The 20,909-nt window shown below is 37.7% G+C and overlaps 1 protein-coding gene and 1 long non-coding RNA gene across 4 annotated transcripts in view; one reads left to right on the top strand and one right to left on the bottom strand.

Annotated features, from left to right (window-relative positions):
* Positions 1-15,351, bottom strand: part of LOC126486359 (uncharacterized) — a 33,015-nt gene extending 17,664 nt beyond the window's left edge. For all 3 annotated transcript variants that reach the window (XR_007588090.1, XR_007588089.1, XR_007588091.1), the window contains exon 1: positions 15,086-15,351. This is a non-coding gene — a long non-coding RNA (uncharacterized LOC126486359). The remainder of the gene's footprint in view (positions 1-15,085) is intronic.
* LOC126486343 (72 kDa type IV collagenase-like) overlaps positions 1-20,909 on the top strand; it is a 146,832-nt gene that overhangs the window by 93,733 nt on the left and 32,190 nt on the right. The window contains exon 9 of the mRNA XM_050108942.1: positions 3,666-3,807. Coding sequence (XP_049964899.1) covers positions 3,666-3,807 — 142 coding nt within the window. The remainder of the gene's footprint in view (positions 1-3,665; positions 3,808-20,909) is intronic.

Here is a 20,909-nt window from a genome sequence, read left to right as displayed (position 1 = left end):
AACACATTCCTTACCTTCATGACATATTTATGCGCTCCATTGTCTATCAGAGAGCTAGCACTTGAAGCAACTGTACACCAATCCCTTATTCCATCACAGTCTATTTCCATTAGCAGTAATGGATGGTTGATTAGACCAGACACCTTGGATAAGTCTAAGCTTAGTTCATGCCTACCTGCTGCTTCTGTTGATCTGTCCTTCCTAAATCCATGCTGAGCATTAGTCACTAATTTATTTATTTTTATTCAGAAAATCAGCTAGCTTTTAATAAATTGCTCATTTGACAAATATAGAGAGACCTGTCAATAGTGACACTGGTGTATAACTATTTAGGTAATATGTGCTATGCTTTTGTAGAGTGTGTCTTTGTTATTGATAGTTTTAGTTTTAATGAAATCAGTTCTGTCTGGAAAGAAGTATTAATGATGTGAATAAGCTAAGAATCTGTAGCAGTGTAACTACTGTTTGATTACCTTGTTTGGAATTCTACCAACACCACTACACTTTTTATTTTGTAACTTAATAATAGCATTTCTCATTTCAGATTCTGTTACTGAATATAGAAACATTGTCATTTCACTAATTGTCACTTTTATCATTTTGTTATTTGTACTGCACATATTTTAACCAGGCAATGTGTTATATTTTTGTAATGCTCATTCTATGTTGTTGTTGTGGTCTTCAGTCCAGAGACTGATTTGATGCAGCTCTCCATGCTACTCTATCCTGTGCAAGCTTCTTCATCTCCCAGTACCTACTGCAACCTACATCCTTCCGTATCTGTTTAGTGTATTCATCTCTTGGTCTCCCTCTACAATTTTTGCCCTCCACACTGCCCTCCAATACTAAATTGATGATCCCTTGATGCCTCAGAACATGTCCTACCAACCGATCCCTTCTTCTAGTCAAGTTGTGCCACAAACTTCTCCCCAATCCTATTCAATACGTCCTCATTAGTTATATGATCTACCCAGATAATCTTCAGCATTCTTCTGTAGCACCACATTTTGAAAGCTTCTATTCTCTTCTTGTTCAAACTAGTTATTGTCCATGTTTCACTTCCATACATAGCGGCACTCCATACAAATACTTTCAGAAATGACTTCCTGACACTTAAATCTATACTCGATATTAACAAATTTCTCTTCTTCAGAAATGCTTTCCTTGCCATTGCCAGTCTACATTTTATATCCTCTCTACTTCGACCATCATCAGTTATTTTGCTCCCCAAATAGCAAAACTCCTTTACTACTTTAAGTGTCTCATTTCCTAATCTAATTCCCTCAGCATCACCCGATTTTATTCGACTACATTCCATTATCCTCATTTTGCTTTTGTTTATATTTTCATTATATATATTTTCATTATATATATGGGCTAAATGTTAAGCATCTTTTAGTACTTTATCCTCAGTTTTAATTATGAAGTACAGGTTTTCCCAAGATATTATTTGTAACCTTCAAAATCAGTTTTGTTTCCTTGATTTCCCTGTTGATATACAAATAATTTATGTTCCCAATAAAATTTTCCTAGAGGCTCTGATGTATTTTCTGAGGTGCAGTTTTATTGTTGTATTCATTTTGGCTTGTCTGCTTGGGTTTCTAAATGTGACTACTGATTTTTTTGTTCCTTGTGTTATGGATGTGTTACCAGTGTGTTTGATTTCTCATTGACTTTAATACTTTTTTTATGGCTATTCTACACCATAACAATATAAACAATGAAAATAGATTTCATATTCCTTGTCAGTGTAATCATTTTGGTTTTTCTCCCATTGTGCTCATTCAGTGTACTATTAAACATTCTTGTACTGACAGACCAGTATCTTTTGCTTAAATATTATGCTCCCAGTACTTACTGTTTGTTAGTAAACATATGATCAAGCATTGCTTCAGACCCATATCCTTTTCTGGCAGTTTCATCCACAACTGGCTGCACTTGTTATGAGCTGTATATATTTCACAACTGCTCCTTTTTCTGATTACCCTTGTTACAACCGATATTAAAGCCACCAAGCACTTTTAAGCATTTTGACTTATTTCTTAATTCATTTGCATAAAGTTCTATATTATGTAAAAGTAATGTAAAGGCAATTGTTCAAGACCTGTAGATGCTTGTAATGATAGTGCCACATCTGCCACATACAATATCCAGAATCTTTTTCAGCATAAAGTTTTATCTCTCTAGATTTAATGCCACTCCTAACACTTATAAGTGTCCCTGCAAAAGCTGCCTGTCAGGTCAAACTCTATAATGTAATATTGTGCTGGCTGTTGTGGTCGAGCAGTTCTAGATGCTTCAGTCCAGAACCATGCTGCTGCTACGGTCACAGGTTTGAATCCTGCCTCGGGCAAGGTGTGTGTGATGTCCTTAGGTTAGTCAGATTTAAGTAGTTCTAAGTCTAGGGGACTGATGACCTCAGATGTTAAGTCCCATAGTGCTTAGAGCCATTTGAACCATTTTTTGTAATAGTTCAAAAACATTGGGGCAGACTGTTTAAATGGAAAGATAAAGAAGAGTATCTATGATTCTACGTGAAATTCAAGTTACCATTAAATAATATCTTAAACTGAAGTACTGAAACTTTCTTAATTAAGTAAAAGATTTTAAACCTTAAATTTAATGTTCACTAAATGTGCAATAAGCTTTATACAGGGTGTTAAAAAAAGTGTTCCATATTTTAAGAGGTGGTAGTATGGACAAAAACAAGACAAAAATGCCCTGTAAGCATAGCCTGTAAAGTGCATAACTTAAGAGCTGTGAGTACTTGTTCATCTTCACTACTGTGAAACACATATTTTCTACTGCAAGCTCTTTTCTATTTTGAAGAACCTAAAGAATAAAGTAAAAAATGAGTAAACAAATGAGAACACATTATTCAATTAATGTAAAGGAGTAGAGCTTCTAATGTAATCAGCTTAAAACTGCATATGATCTGCACTTGAGGGGTATCACTAAAGGAAGTGCCTAGTATGGTGTCCATTCATAGTTAGGCATGCTTTCATCCAGTGTCATAGGGAATCACATACTTTCTGAAAAAGATTGCTGGATAATTATGCAGATGAATTTTTAATGTATTTCAGCATACAGGACAAGGGCTCGATGGTTGCTTTCATTTGCCAGTCCATAACAGAGAGTAATTTCCTATGTGGATAATATGCTTCCATTATGCTGGTAAGTGCCAAAATAAAACTGCAATGTAGAAGCACTTCACAAATGTATAAAAATGGGAAATGGTTCCATTATAACTAATCTATGGGCTACACTTAGCCAGAACTGTGTAATAACACTAACAAATTTTTACTGCATGCTGTATCCATGGACAGTAACAGAGGAATGTGCCCTCATTTGTTACCTGCATTCAGTATGGCACTAACAATAGCAAACAGGTTGCAGTAGAGGAGATGTGTTTCACAGCAGCAAAGATGAACAAGTGCTCATAGCTCTTAAGGTATGCATTTTTGAGCCCAGGTTTACTTAACAGTTTTGGCTTGTTTCAGTCCATACTACCACCTCTCAAAATATGGAATGCTTTTTTTTTTTTAATGCCCTGCACATTTATACCACGAGACAGCTAAGCGGTTTGGCATCTAAAAAGAATAATTTAACAGATGATTTGAAATGATACAAACAATATGTAATACCAATACTTAACTTTGTTGTAGGAAATAAATTTTGGGTGTTCAATGGTGAAACATTCATTGAAGGAAGTCCTCAGCCCATTACAACACTTGGCTTACCTGCATCTCTTACACATTTAGATGCAGCCATGGTATGGGGTAAAAATGGAAAAACATTCTTTTATAGGTAAGTTTTGCTTGAACTGCATCCTTCATTTCTTTATCACTTATAAAATTTCATTTTTGTAAAAGTATGTTGTATAGAAAGAAAACTTTTCCAGTTTAATCATAACACAGATGTTAACAGAACTTCTGCAGCTTAAGAGACCCATTAACCCTTTTTATATTTTGGATTGTAGTAGCATAGATGAAAAATATTGAATGGTCTATATAAAATAATATTACAATAAAGTAACTACGAGTGAGAATGAAACATTGCCTCTTATTGCCATTAGAAAAGTAATCCCAGAAAAACTCATCTAACAAAATGAGATCCACGTGGAGAGTTATAAAGAAAGAAACTTGTAGTTCAGTGCCAAAGAAAAAGAATGTATCATTAACACTAGAAGGCTCAAAAGTCACAGACCCAAATTCAGTTGTGGAAAAATTCAATGAATACTTCACCTCACTAGCTGAAGACCTCATTCAAGTACACTGTCAAGAACCAGTCCCAAGTTTCTCCAGCAAGTCAGTGACCTTCAATGCTTCTATGTATGTGTATGAAACAAACCCCAATGAAATTATAAGTAAAATTAAATCATTAAGCAATAAAATGTCAAGTGGTCTTGATGAAGTACCTGATTTCATATTAAAAGCATGTGCTCACCACATAGCAAACCCCTTGGCAAAAATTTTCAACCTCTCTTTAAAAACTGGTGTATTCCCAGATATTTTTAAAATAGCAAAAGTTTCACTACTGCTAAAAAAAGGTTCTTCTAAAAAAATATCAAACTACTGACCCATGTCACAGTTAAGTTCCTTCTCAAAAATTCTAGAAAAACTCTTCTTTGACAGGCTTTTAAGTTTCATAAATAAATATGCACCTCTTACAGTACAACAACTTGATTTTAGAAAGTCTAAATCTACACAGACAGCAATTTTCGAATTCATAGACAGCATTTTAAAATCCCTTGATCAACATAAATTAGCTGCAGGTATTTTTCTAGATCCATCAAAAGCCTTCGACGTCCTGGACCATAACATTCTGCTCAAAAATTAGAAAGACAAGGAGTAAGAGGTGTAGCACATAGCTGGTTGTGCTCATACCTAAAAAACTGCAGGCAGAAGGTATCACTTCAGTATGAATTCAAAAAAATGAATAAAACAAGAAACAACTCCTTTCTTTCTAGGGAATTACCAATAAAATATGGTGTACCGCAGGGCTCAATCTTAGCTCCACTACTCTTCTTGATTTATGTGGACGACTTAGTTGAATATATGAGTCCCACAAAAACTATCCTGTTTGCCAATGACACCAGCATATTGCTCACTGTATCCAGTCCAGAAACTTTGTGGTCCACAGCAGAAAGTTCTATGAAAAGACTTTCTGAGTGGTTCATAAAAAACAAACTCATTATAAATACTGAAAAAACTGTGTGTGTCGATTTTCATTTAATTCCTGCAACTAATCAAATGTCTGTTCAAGCCCAATTAAAAAATGATCCCCTAGAAAATGTAAGTGTCACAGAAGTCTTGGGTCTTTGGGTTCAGCAAGACTTAAAGTGGGACACACATATAAATAACTTGTGTAGAAAACTATCATCTGTGTGCTATGGCCTAAGAATTTTAAAGGCTACAACAAGCAAAACAACAGTACTGCAGGCATACTACGCACAGCTCCACTCACTAATCCGATATGGGATCATTTTCTGGGGATACTCAACTCACAGTGTAAAGGTTTTTAGAATGCAAAAAAGAGCTTTAAGAATAATTTGTGCCCTTAAAAAGATGGAGTCCTGTAAATCCCATTTTACTGAGCTTGGTGTTCTAAATGTTCCAAGTTTATTCATTTATGAAACTATGTTGTTCACTAGGGACTACCTCCTGAAAACAGGCAAACTGCTAGAGAACAAAAGTGTACACAACTATAGTACCAGAAGGGAATCAAATATACATCAAAAATATCACAGAACAACCACCTATCAGAGGAACATAATTAACATTGGTGTAATACTACACAATAAGATACCAGAGGAAATAAAAAATACTACTCATCCAATATTTAAAGCTAAACTAAAGGCATTTTTAATAAAGCACTGTTTCTATTCTGTCAGAGAATTTCTGAATAAGTAACAAAATTAATTGTAGTAGGTACCTAATTTTAATTGCTAATACTATGTATTATAGTAACTTATCTTTGACCTGTCCAATATCAATTGTACAATTTGTGCTATATGATAAAACTGGACCAATAAAAAATCAAATATGACACCTATCAAAGCACTCTACAGAACAGAAAAGGTTAGATGAGACATACTAGGCAAATGAGAAAAATACAATGGAAGCAATAAAGAATAATAATTGACATTTAATATTGTATCTATCCTCACCAACTGTAGTTGTGTAAAACAAAATAATAAGCAACCTATTGCATAAAAGAAATCTAATTTCTTTATTGGTTTTTGGCACTTAATGTCCTTCTTCATAAAGTTATACCTATCACATTATTTGCAAGCGTCAACAATAAAGCACATACAGCAATATCCCATGGTCATGTAGTTCATGATGAACCAGATGACCACGGCATTTTACTTATCCATCTTATGGTTGTCTCTCACAGATAATACAATCATTCTCTGAAGAAGAGCATTGAGTGCCTGAAACCAGATGGAGAAATTAAATTTGTTTTATTTAACTTGTTGCTTGTTGTTTCATTATATATTGACATTTAAGTTCAAGAGTAGTTGGCAACTTATTATAGACATCTAATGTTCAAGTGTCAGGCAATTTGCAGCGAAGACAACTGTAATAAAACAAAACATCTTATATAATTTTTTAATTAAAATACAAATCAAAGAATTAAGGATGGTACAGGAACTAGAATTGAGGGTATCAAAGCAAAATAAGAAATTCAGTACTAAAATCTTAAATATTTCTTTATGGAGGGAGGTCCAAAAGTTCTGCCTCAGTTTAATTCTTGCACTGATGCGAAGATGAATGATACAGATATTAGTGTTAGTGGCAGTGAGAAACAACTAAAATCAATCAAATTAAATAAAGCTCAAGGGCCTGATGGATCTACTATGTGATTCTACACACAATTTACAACTGACTAGCCCTCTTTTATATGTAATATACTGTAGGACCAACAAATAAAAAATTGTGCCCAGGAACTGGAAGAAGCACAAGACAACCTTGACTACAAGAAGGGTAGCAGAAATGATCCACAGTACTAATTCAGTATCATTATCATCTATCTGCAGAAGAAGCTTAGAACACATTCTGATGTATCTTGAACAGAATGAACTCCTCCATCTCAAGCAGCATGTATTTCCAAGAACATCAGTTGTACAAAATCTCGCATTTACTTTTCTTATATGGCATTCTGAAAGTCTTGGACCATGGCAATCAGAAGGGTGTAGTATTTCTTGGCTTCCAAAAAGTGCCTGACCCAATTTCATGCAATATCATGACAACTCTTATTAACAAAAGTATGATAATTTGGGATGACAAATGAAATTTATGATGATTGAGTATTTCTTGGTAGGGACAATGCAGCACTTTATCTGGGATTTAGAATAATTGATGTTGAAATAACTTCAGACATGCCACAGGGAAGAATGTGGGCCCATTCCTGTTCATATTTGATATTAATGGTGCGATAGACAGTGTTACGATTAACTTCAGAATTTGCAAAGTCAGATTCTGATAATATTTTAAAGTGGTACAAATATTGGCCACCTGCTTTAAATGTTCAGAAATGTGAAATTGTACATTTCACAAAATACAAAAATGTAATACCTTACAACTACAATATCAATTGGAATCAGTCAACAGGTACTAATATCTAGGTGTACCAACCTGTGGAAATATGAAATAGTTTGGTTACATAGATAAAGTAGGTGGCAGTCATCAGTTCATTGTTAGAGTACTGGGATAGTGGAATCAGTCTAAAAAGGATATGGCTTACAAAATATCAGTGTTGTATTTTACTGTTATGTAATCCATAGGGACCCTTCTGATGTCTGTATTTGATGTAGGTTGTTAAAAGTATAGTTAGTTTCTCTGTTTTGGTGGTCTATGCTGGTTCTCTTCTTTCAGTCAGTCTTATTACCTAATGTGACTGTATACTCTACTCCAAGAATAGTTATGGGCCCAGGAGTGATAATAAAAAGATAGAAAATGGCATTAGTGTCAATTAGCTCTTCTAGAACTCACCTGCACCGCATAAACAAAACATTTGCCGATACTGACGAGGTACTTTTGAGGAATGCATCTGGAAAACATTAACTGTGTTTGTGAATTCCAATGACAGAAAATTTGTTCTTTTAACAACACTTAGACAATTTATGAACTGTGTAGAGATTATGGGAACAAACACAGCATTGAGAAACTAAGTGGAGAGAATTGTGCTTACTGGTCAACCACATGAAAATTATTTTTCAGATGTTTATAAGAATATTTTAGTTGAAAACATAACTTTAACTGATGGCAGAAAAACAGAAATCTGTGGGGAAACGTACATTAAGGGCAAAACTAATTGACAATGAAGGTACGGCTAAAGAATCTGTAGTTAAAAATTTATTATTGTTGCCTCAGATCAACCATACAATCTTCCACATCTGCAAATACTGCGAGGTGCATGGCAGAGGGTACATCCCATTGTACCAGTTATTGGGGTTTCCTCCTATTCCATTCACGTATGGAGCTTGGGAATAGTGATTGTTTGAATGCCTCTGTGTTTGCGGTAATTTTTCTAATCTTTTACTCTAATCCCTATGTGAGTGATGCATAGGGGGTTGCAATACATTCCTAGAGTAATCATTTAAAGATGGTTCCTGAAACTTTGTTAACAGACTTTCTCAGAATAGTTTACTTCTATCTTCCAGGGTCACTGTAACACTCTCCCACATAGTACATGAACCTACAACCATTCATGCTGACCTTCTCTGTATACATTCAATATTCTCTGTTAGTCCTACCTGGTACAGGTCCCACACACTTGAGTTATTTTTAAACAATCTCCTTCATAGATTGATTGCACTTCCCCAGTATTCTACCAATAAACCAAAGTTTAACCACATGCCTTACCAACAGCTGAACCTATGTGATCATTCCATCTCATACCCCTACAGTGTGTTCTTACATCCAGGTATTTGTATGAGTTGTACTATTCAAACAATGGCTCATTGCTGTTATAGTCACAGGTTACCACTTTTTTTCATTTTGTAAAGTAGTCAATTTTACATTTCTGAACATTTAAAGCAACTTTACAATCTCTGCACCGCTTCAAAATCTTATCCAGATAAGACTGAATATTTATGTAGCCTCTTTCAGATATCCACTATAAATAATTGCATCACTTCCAAAAAGCCTGATTTTACTATTAGTATTATCTTCAAGGTCAATAATATACAACATGAACAGAAAGGGTAACAACCCACTTCCCTGGTGCACTCCCACAGTTACTTCTACCTCTGATGATGACTGTCCACCCCAGGTAACATGCTGCATCTTCCCAACCAAAAAGCCCTCTATCTAGTCACAAATTTCACTTGAAACCCCATATGATCATATGTTTGACAATAATGTGTGGCACTGAATAATATGCTTCTCAGATATCAAGAAATACTACATTACTGTCTTGATCCAAAGCTTCCAGTATGTCTTGTGTGAAAAGTGTGATTTGAGTTTTTACACAATTCATGCTTTCAAAATCCGTGCATTGAGGAGGTCATTCTCTTCAAGATGCCTCATTATGTTTCAGCTAAGAATATGTTCTAAGATTCTACAACAAATTGATATCAAGGATATTAGATGGTAGTCTTGTGATTAATTTCTTCCTTGTCCCTTGCTGCCATTTCCCTAAGGGTACCATCATTCACCATATATTTGAACTGCTGATGATCAATGGACCTCTACTCTTATGTGTTTGCCTTCCCCTGCCACCAGGCAAAACAGGTTTCCCCAAAACAGGTGAAGTGAGACCCACTGGCTCAGTTTCAGTTTCAGTGAAAGACAGCACCTCAGACTTGTTCATTAGGGGGATTGATACAACACCCTTAGCCCTCTCTTGTCACTGTCCACCTTGTACAGAACACCTAGATCTACCATTGACATGCCACTAAGTCAAGTGGATGAGTTATGACAAATTCTGTACTTTCTGTAGAGGAGACAGGATCCATGGGAGAAGATAGTACTTAAGGTACCTTAGGTTTAGGTATCACAGGTACATGACTCTCGGGAGCTCCTCCAATACATTGATTCCTAGCAGCTGCCAATCATTTAACAGTACTCAGGGCAATTTCCAGCTACTTACAAACATCGACCAACTCATCCTGTGTGTGAGAACAGCATTCATTGTAATGCTGCATTTTGGTTGGTGCAGTGTACTACAAGGCAGTGAACAAATTACTTTAAATTAAGCCTGCTCATTATCTTTTAGCCTGTTTATCTAAAAAGTTCCTAATTCCTATTAAGAATTGAAGAAAATACACAAAATGAGATTTCTAAGGCAACGCAAAAACCTGTGGTAAAAACTGCTAGTTTCCTAAAATCTTTTGTGCTAATTATAGTTGTTAGCAAACTCGAAAACAGAGTTGCAGATAATATATAGAGCTATACCTCTTTATAGCAAAACTATATGTAACAAAATATGTTAGAAAATCTACTACAGTAACTAAATCACAAACACTGATTTGCTACAAATTGCTTGTAGATTTTGCAAAGGCCAATGATAGCTTCTGAAAATTCTCAAAAATGCATGTTTATTTGCATTGATATACAATAAAGTTCAGTGGTGGTCTATTCTTTGGCACAAATGTGAACCACAAACGCTGATTTCCTACAAAGTAAATTACATATCCAAAACATTTGTACTGGTAACTTACAAAAATATGGTTCAGTAATCATCCAAAAATTCTCAAAATAACCTATTCCTCAGATAATTATACAATGAAATTAGAGAATGATTGTGCTGAATGAGCATAGGACTACTGTTCTCACAAATTTTAAAAGAGCACAATTAAGTTTTAGCCTACAAATAATGATAACCACAATAATAATAATTTTATCATTCAGCCATTTCACCAGTAGACAATGTCACACATATAATAAAATACAACCGATAATTTAAAAGAAACAAAAGGCTTGTTATTAGTGTCATAATATTATATTATAGCAGAAATACTCATTTACATCATAGAATGGGTGGGTAACTAACCAATCATACATTATTTGTTTGAATGCTTGTTCAGGTAATTCTTGTACAGGTTGTGCAATCTTACTAAATAATTTGTGCCCTTTAAGTTCACAGCTGTTCAGTGATTTTGACAATCTGTGGTATGAAGTGTAAATGCAACTCTTCCCTCTTGTATTGTAACAATGTACATTTTCTTATGGTTATAATAGAGGGAAACATTCCACGTAGGAAATATATATCTAAAAACAAAGATGATTTGACTTACCAAATGAAAGTGCTGGCAGGTCAACAGACACACACACAACCACAAACATACACACAAAATTCAAGCTTTCGCAACAAACTGTTGCCTCATCAGGAAAGAGGGAAGGAGAGGGAAAGACGAAAGGAAGTGGGTTTTAAGGGACAGGGTAAGGAGTCATTCCAATCCCGGGAGCGGAAAGACTTACCTTAGGGGGAAAAAAGGACGGGTACACACTCACACACACACACATATCCATCCACACATATAGAGACACAAGCAGACATATTTAAAGACAAAGAGTTTGGGCAGAGATGTCAGTCAAGGCAGAAGTGCAGAGGCAAAGATGTTGTCGAATGACAGGTGAGGTATGAGTGGCGGCAACTTGAAATTAGCGGAGATTGAGGCCCGGTGGATAACGGGAAGAGAGGATATATTGAAGAGCAAGTTCCCATCTCCGGAGTTTGGATAGGTTGGTGTTAGTGGGAAGTATCCAGATAACCCGGACGGTGTAACACTGTGCCAAGATGTACTGGCCGTGCACCAAGGCATGTTTAACCACAGGGTGATCCTCATTACCAACAAACACTGTCTGCCTGTGTCCATTCATGTGAATGGACAGTTTGTTGCTGGTCATTCCCACAGAGAATGCATCACAGTGTAGGCAGGTCAGTTGGTAGATCACGTGGGTGCTTTCACACGTGGCTCTGCCTTTGATCGTGTACACCTTCCGGGTTACAGGACTGGAGTAGATGGTGGTGGGAGGGTGCACGGGACAGGTTTTACACTGGGGGCGGTTACAAGGGTAGGAGCCAGAGGGTAGGGAAGGTGGTTTGGGGATTTCATAGGGATGAACTAACAGGTTATGAAGGTTAGGTGAACGGCGGAAAGACACTCTTGGTGGAGTGGGGAGGATTTCATGAAGGATGGATCTCATTTCAGGGCAGGATTTGAGGAAGTCGTATCCCTGCTGGAGAGCCACATTCAGAATCTGATCCAATCCCGGAAAGTATCCTGTCACAAGTGGGGCACTTTTGTGGTTCTTCTGTGGGAGGTTCTGGGTTTGAGAGGATGAGGAAGTGGCTCTGGTTATTTGCTTCTGTACCAGGTCGGGAGGGTAGTTGCGGGATGCGAAAGCTGTTGTCAGGTTGTTGGTGTAATGCTTCAGGGATTCCGGACTGGAGCAGATTCGTTTGCCACGAAGACCTAGGCTGTAGGGAAGGGACCGTTTGATGTGGAATGGGTGGCAGCTGTCGTAATGGAGGTACTGTTGCTTGTTGGTGGGTTTGATGTGGACGGACGTGTGAAGCTGGCCATTGGACAGGTGGAGGTCAACATCAAGGAAAGTGGCATGGGATTTGGAGTACGACCAGGTGAATCTGATGGAACCAAAGGAGTTGAGGTTGGAGAGGAAATTCTGGAGTTCTTCTTCACTGTGAGTCCAGATCATGAAGATGTCATCAATAAATCTGTACCAAACTTTGGGTTGGCAGGCCTGGGTAACCAAGAAGGCTTCCTCTAAGCGACCCATGAATAGGTTGGCATACGAAGGGGCCATCCTGGTACCCATGGCTGTTCCCTTTAATTGTTGGTATGTCTGGCCTTCAAAAGTGAAGAAGTTGTGGGTCAGGATGGAGCTGGCTAAGGTAATGAGGAAAGAGGTTTTAGGTAGGGTGGCAGGTGATCGGCGTGAAAGGAAGTACTCCATCGCAGCGAGGCCCTGGACGTGTGGGATATTTGTGTATAAGGAAGTGGCATCAATGGTTACAAGGATGGTTCTGGGGGTAACGGATTGGGTAAGGATTCCAGGCGTTCGAGAAAGTGGTTGGTGTCTTTGATGAAGGATGGGAGACTGCACGTAATGGGTTGAAGGTGTTGATCTACATAGGCAGAGATACGTTCTGTGGGGGCTTGGTAACCAGCTACAATGGGGCGGCCGGGATGATTGGGTTTGTGAATTTTAGGAAGAAGGTAGAAGGTAGGGGTGCGGGGTGTCGGTGGGGTCAGGAGGTTGATGGAGTCAGGTGAAAGGTTTTGTAGGGGCCCTAAGGTTCTGAGGATTCCTTGAAGCTCCGCCTGGACATCAGGAATGGGATTACCTTGGCAAACTTTGTATGTGGTGTTGTCTGAAAGCTGACGCAGTCCCTCAGTCACATACTCCCGACGATCAAGTACCACGGTCGTGGAACCCTTGTCCGCCGGAAGAATGACGATGGACCGGTCAGCCTTCAGATCACGGATAGCCTGGGCTTCAGCAGTGGTGATGTTGGGAGTAGGATTAAGGTTTTTTAAGAAGGACTGAGAGGCAAGGCTGGAAGTCAGAAATTCCTGGAAGGTTTGGAGAGGGTGATTTTGAGGAAGAGGAGGTGGGTCCCGCTGTGACGGAGGACGGAGCTGTTCCAGGCAGGGTTCAATTTGGATAGTGTCTTGGGGAGTTGGATCATTAGGGGTAGGATTAGGATCATTTTTCTTCATGGCAAAGTGATACTTCCAGCAGAGAGTACGAGTGTAGGACAGTAAATCTTTGACGAGGGCTGTTTGGTTGAATCTGGGAGTGGGGCTGAAGGTGAGGCCTTTGGATAGGACAGAGGATTCGGATTGGGAGAGAGGTTTGGAGGAAAGGTTAACTACTGAATTAGGGTGTTGTGGTGCCAGATTGTGTTGCTTGGAATTTTGAGGTTTTGGAGGGAGTGGAGCTGGAAGTGGGAGACTGAGTAGATGGGAGAGACTGGGTTTGTGTGCAATGAGAGGTGGTTGAGGTTTGCTGGAAAGGTTGTGAAGGGTGAGTGAGTTGCCTTTCCGGAGGTGGGAAACCAGGAGATTGGATAGTTTTTTGAGGTGAAGGGTGGCATGCTGTTCTAATTTGCGGTTGGCCTGTGGGAGGATGCTCTGAATAGCCGGTGTGGATGTGGGAGAGGAAAGATTGAGGACTTTTATTAAGGATAGGAGTTGACGGGTGTGTTCATTGGCTGAGTTGATGTGTAGGTGAAGGATTAGGTGGGTGAGGGCAATGGATTGTTCAGTTTGGAACTGGTATAGGGACTGATGGAAAGAAGGGTTGCAGCCAGAGATGGGAACTTTAAGTGTGAGGCCTTTGGGGGTTATGCCAAATGTCAGACAAGCCTGAGAAAATAAAATATGCGAGTGTAATCTGGCTAGGGTGAAGGCATGTTTGCGGAGGGAATGTAAATAAAACTTAATGGGGTCGTTGTGGGGGTGTTGTGAGGGTGACATGGTATTAGAAGGTGGAAAGTGTAACATGAGGTTGAAATGAAAATGAAAGATAAAAATATATGGGGAGAGATAAAGGTGAACTAGAAAGTAACAGGAGATCTGGTATGAAAAAAGGGGAAAAAGTGTTGGTTAAGTTGATCCTGTGGTGAACTTGGGTTGGTAGACAGCGATGTGCATGAAGGTTAGGTGGTTGTGTTGCCGCTAAAACACGTTAAGGGGAGTTGGAATGCCCTATCTCGCCAATGTTAAATTTGCTAACTTTGTGTACCTTTTTCTTTGGAACTATTATCTTCAGAACTTTGAAATTCTGGCAGAGGTTTTCAGCATATATTGTGAGCCCACTGAACTAGAACCAATGTTTTCTTTTTGTTGGTATAGTATTTATGAATTTTTTACCATTAAGCCATTTTTTATTGGAAAAAGTATAACATAAACTTCCCTAGTTCAGAGAATAAGCCAGTTCTTGTCATGATTCTAGTTCAGTGGCCTCTTTGAACTGTTTTGCAGCATTTCTGAAAATTTGAATGTTGTTGGTTGAGTGGTTTATGAGATAAAGGTACATGTAACACTAAAAATGTCAAATGCCAGAAAATGCGATTAAAGTAATTTATTATGAAAATTCACAAATACCTTTTATTCTATTATCAAAAGTGTCCAGCAGAGTAATCAGGGTCATCTTCTAGTTCTTCTTCTTCACCTAGAAGCTTTCTTCTCCTTGCTGCCCTTGCTTTTTTTGTATTAAATTCAGCTGCATACTGAGCCTTCCTTACTCGCACGCTGTCCAGAAGCTGAAGACCTCTGATGGTGTTGATACCAGGAGCAATGCCGAGCCCTTTAGCCTACCCATATGACCATCATTGAATGAAATAACAGCATCACTGACTCCCCATTTCAATGTTTTTATCCCAACAAATACATTCTTAGGTACACGAGTCCAAATGAGGTTGTTGAACGACTCGTTTTGATTCTGGGTACAACCATGAAGACATTTTCGCAGAAGATCAGGATGCCCCAAGTCTCTATATATTGGTTTAATTACTTCCATAACAGCCAATGGAATATAATTTTTATGGTGATAAGGATCCCCAGTAGCTTGAGATTTTCTATAATTGCACCATGACTGAGGACCATCTGGACAAGCAAAATGTTGAGGATTATCATCAGTTGATGATCGATGTAAATATGTGGCCCATACAGCTTGTCTCATTTCCTGCAAATTATTTGCATTATTTCTTATTGCCATACCATAGTATTGTTGTAATTCATTTATAATTTTATCTGACAGGCGACCTCTAATGGTTTTACCATCTGACAAAATTTTGTCCTTCAGATTCTGTTTCAGTTTCCTTAGACGAGTGCCCATTCGTTTCTGAACATGACCGACACATTCTAGTTTAGTTATTGTCTTATTGACATATGGCATGGATTCTGTAACACTTTTGTATGCCTTGGAGTCCCCATCTCCAAGGAATTTTGTGTAAAATACTCCCCGTTCTTTTTCTGATCTGCTAAACATTTTCACAGCAGCGGCAGCCTCCATGCCTCCACTCGTACCTTCATAATTCTTGCTACATATGTGAGCTGCTTCTATCTTACCAGATGCACAATGGTAACAATGTTTAGTGAGCACTTCATAGTCCAAAACTTTACCGCTGTCCACACTAGTAACAGTAGCAACAGCATTTTTGGATGTGTGACCCCTTTTCTGCCAGGTTCCATCAAAAGCAACAGGGATATCTGGGTTTCCTTCATTTATATATTTTGCTTCACTGGCAGCAGCTTTCATTGATAAATCTGCTACAGACTGAACAGCATCTCCTATCACTTCAGTGTAATTGTCAATTTTAGCAGGTGGAGGTGGAAGATTCATTATGGCACAAAATGTTTGAGCAGCAGTATGTCCTTTACCAATTGCTCTCATTGCATACATTAGCCTGATATTACTCTCAAACAAATTGCTACTGCATGTTTTAGAGCTCCAAAAACAGGTCTCATTTTCACAACTGGCACAAACTATAGCAATTTTGCAGGAAAGTCCTATAGATTTTGTTATGTTCATATCAAAAGAACCTCCACAAAGATTACAACACAAACATTTCTTCATAAACTCAGTAAAAACAGGAAAGTCGACTAAAACATATTGTTCATTAGAAGCTTCATCTGTAATTTCACTTGCACAGTTTGATAACTTCTTTTTTGATGCACTGGTGGGCGTGTCTCCTTCACACATCTCAGCTGTACAAACGTCAGAACTTTCACCAGCATCAACAGGTGCTGAAGCAGAATCACTTGAACAAACGTTATTTGTAAATCTATTACCGCGAAACTTTCGCTTTTTAAATAATGATGCACTCCTAGGCATCGTAGAAACTACGCACTCACCACTGAAAGTCAAAACAAGACAGATAACAAACTCCAAATGAGCGACAAACTAAACTCGAGGCTCAAAACAAACACTCACAGATCAAAAACTGAACAATAAACACAGCTAGTCGTAAAAACAATGGTACCTATGGAAGGATCAAAGATTCTACAACTGAAGAGTGAAATCCACAGCCTTCTATATGTAATGTTTTCGGAAATGCGAAGATTTAAATGTGTACAAATCACAAGATGGGTAACTTTGCTGGGCGCACATGTAATTTTGAAAAATTAAATAAAAATACTTCCAATTGGAATTTCTTAACAAATTTTGCACCATTTTAAGCAGAAAATTTCAAATTAAGTTATAAGGTTAAAAACTGAAAATGTGAATTTTTTCCATTTTCCGGCATTCCAACTCCCCTTAAAGGACGGAGAAATTCGGGAAAATTTCGAAAAAACGTGTAAATGTATTAAAAGGAGTGGTGTTGTGGTTCATTAATCATTAAAAAAAAAAGGTCCCAGTATGGTTCCTTGTGGAACACCTACCTTAACTTGTTCTATATTTGACATTTCATTGCCAACACAGTAAACTTCCTATGGTTCTGTAGATATGATTTTAATAGTTTAAGGCAGTTTCATTCAATGCCATGGAATTACACAGTCAAAAGCTTTACTTACTGTTCACAAAAAGTGACTTGAACAAAACCCTTATCCTCAAATACTTGTGTGTATTTGACTACAGGGTCTATAGCAGCAACAGTTGACAACCATTTCCTAAGACCATACTATGATTCACTAATTATTCCTAGATTTTCAAAGTAAACAGATAACTGTTGATAAATTACACATTCCAGAACTTTATAAAAAGACTGCAACTATGGAAATTGGGTTGTAACTTGATGATGAGTTAGTATCTCCTTTTTTTATATACTGGATCTATCCTAGACACTTTCAGCTCATCAGGAAAATGTACCTCAGATATACACTTGTTTACACAGTATGTCAAAGAACACACAATACAATTTAGTACTTTCTTTAATATGTTGCAACATATGTCATATATATCTACACTGTCTGATGGTTTTAGTTGTTTTATTATTCTTAGGACGAGGCTAAGGAAGGCCACAGATAAGGCACATACCTCATTAGCCGGTGGTTTACAGACATTTTTTGAAACACTCTCTAATAAATTAATATCAGATTTGACAATAGCATTCCCTACTTCTTAACTGATTCAATAAAATATTCATTGAATTTTTGGAGAGATATATTAATTTTATGAGTTTATCACGGCACTTGTAAATGTTCAAAATTTTGCAATATATCACAGTACAAATGAGTACTGATACAACCAATGAAAGACTGCACAGAAATTATATAAACAGTAAAATATGCGACTCTATAACATTAAATTGGCACATGATCTTGTACATATGGTCTCACATGAAGGATAATTCCTAAGTTAGATTTTATATATAAATAAATGTGCATATTGCATGGATTTTTCACTTAGGAGATTCTGTACACAATTCCCACACTTTCACATTGGCATGCCAAAGAAGAACACTGCTCCATGAGCTTATCTCAATCAAAATTCCTAAAATGTTCAGCACCAACAAACAGGGTGTATACGACCCGGGACAACCGGGAGATCCGGGAAAAACCCGGGAATTTTTTCATTCGGGAGAAAACCGGGAAAAACCCGGCATTTTTTTAGAATTCCGGGAATTTTTCATTGTTTTAGTTTTCAGTTAAATTTTTGCAATTTTGACTGGTAATAACCGACACTCTAACAAAGGATATTACTGTACTCCGCTACTACAGAATAACACTTCAACAATAAAACAAACGAGAGAAAAAACGAAAATAACTTAAATTGCAAAGGAAATGCGCCATACACAACGACAAACAGTGCTCATGCAAACGTCTGCCAACTGCAAAATGTGTCAAAGGCTTTAGGAAGACTATGTAATGCTTCATAACAACAAATTGTCTCCAATGAGCGTGAAGTCACAACCGTTTACGTTAGATTCGTTTTAGCAGTCGAGCGGACTCATGCGCATGCGCAGTTGAGTCACGTTTGAGTAGTAGATTCTCCCTTCTGGCTACAGGAATGTGGCTGTTGGCTGTGTAAGCAGTCACAGCAAGCAGCTAGATACTACCGGCAAAAGGGGGCGCCAAATTCATATTCTTGAGGAAAAAAAACTTGTTTTACAAAGCGCCTAGCATCCAGCGTGCGTTCGTCTATCGATTATTCATATGATTTTGAAACACTTCCCTGTTGGTTTTTGAACCCATTTTAATTTTATTTCCGCAGACAAAAGGGGACTGGGCTATAAGAGTTGAGCGGAGTAAAACCGAAAGGATGAATGCCAATCGTTGTCTGATTATGTGGTTGGTTGGGTTTGCGAATGATCAGCATTGTTATAAGTACTAGCGAAATCCATAGATTCAGACTACCAGAATGGAAATAAACGACTGACAGGAATAACAGGTGAGAAATATTACGTATTATCTTCTCGGTGTATACAAGTAAATGAAATTTTGACAGAAAATTTTTGACCAGATCGCTACAGTAGTAAGGACCAACAATACAGTCCCCGGCTAGCAGCCGGTTAAGTTCTATTCTGGAAGTAACGTGGAAAACGTGTTGTACGAACACGTAATAACGCCAAACAGGAAAATAACCGCGGGATAACTAAACCTGTGATTCTGGCAGATTTAGTGAAATTAATCGGCGAACCAAGTTTGACAATGTCAGGAATAGCTACAGAATTGGTGATGACAAGATTGTTTGTCAGGACGAGGAAGGGGAAGAAACGGCTACATCACACAAATTATGGAAGAATAAGACGATTCCAAATTGATATAAAAATTTCGTAATACTACTTTTCGATCTCATGCTTGAGAAACTGGTGCATATGAATGAAATGTGAAACTATTTCCTAACATAAAGCTTTTTGCTTGTAGTAGGCCTAATAGGCATTTGATATTGGTACTTCGTGAATTATATTCTGTCGTGTTACAAAAATGACCATTTGTGCCAATACAGTCTCTTTTATTTGGTGTGTGTTACAAAATTGCTGCCATATTAGAAAGGCCTATTTTGTTTTATCTAGCAGACAGTGACAAAATATACGTAATCAGATTGAGAAACCACACCAGCCTTGGGTAGTATTTGTGTTAACAGCTTTTTCAGTTTTAGATAATGACATTTCGATTTTTCATGTAGCAACGCGTTTGACGAACTTTGATGAGATAATAGATTCTTTCGCAGAAAGAAAAGCACGCCATTGTAAAGCTGTAGCAAGATTAGTGAGAAAAAATGCTAGGAGCTAAGGATTGAAGCAGTGTGTAATTTATTGCTTATCTTTTGTCTTTATTGGTTTTATGTATCCTATATTTAATTTTATGTCACACAAAACAGCAAGTTAATAGCTAATAGGCAATAAAGAGTTCAAATTTTCTGAGGAGTTCTTCTTCTTCCGATTACAAATTTGCAAATAATCCCATATATAAGAGGGACAGGCTGTCAAACCGGTCGACTGAGAGCAGGAGAGGCACCACAGGACATTTCAGTTTCCACTCTCCTGAATATAGTTTGGTGGCAACCATTACAAAATATACATTTTTCAATTCCACAGAGCGAAATACAGTGACATGCGGTAGAAGACTGCTTTATGAAGAGGCGTGGCACTGCACTTCGGCATACTTAAGGCCAAATAATATGTCTTACATTTCCTCGAAGACATATGTTTCAGACTCTTCAGAAAGATGTGCGCCCCAAGATGAACATATTTTTGAAAATTCGATTTTTTTTAGTGTTGACCCAGTTCACATATATTGTAGATCCGGGGCTGATGCACTGAGCAGTCTGAGTTATAGTGGGTAGTCTCCACGTGACCCGTGTTTACATTTAGTGATTAGGTTTCCCCTTCTTTTACTCGCACGTCAAATGAAAACAAAGCGGATATCTGTGGCCGGGAGCTATCAAGTGAACTAAAATACATTCACATAATTACGTAAGGCTAAAATATATTATTAGTTTCATATTTTATTTTATTTCTACCTTTCTGACAGTCAAGCATTA

The sequence above is a fragment of the Schistocerca serialis genome, chromosome 1 (assembly GCF_023864345.2).
Source record: "Schistocerca serialis cubense isolate TAMUIC-IGC-003099 chromosome 1, iqSchSeri2.2, whole genome shotgun sequence".
Classification (NCBI taxonomy): Eukaryota; Metazoa; Arthropoda; class Insecta; order Orthoptera; family Acrididae; genus Schistocerca; species Schistocerca serialis.
Note: the sequence above shows the minus strand (reverse complement) of the source record. Positions and strands in the feature narration are given on the sequence as shown.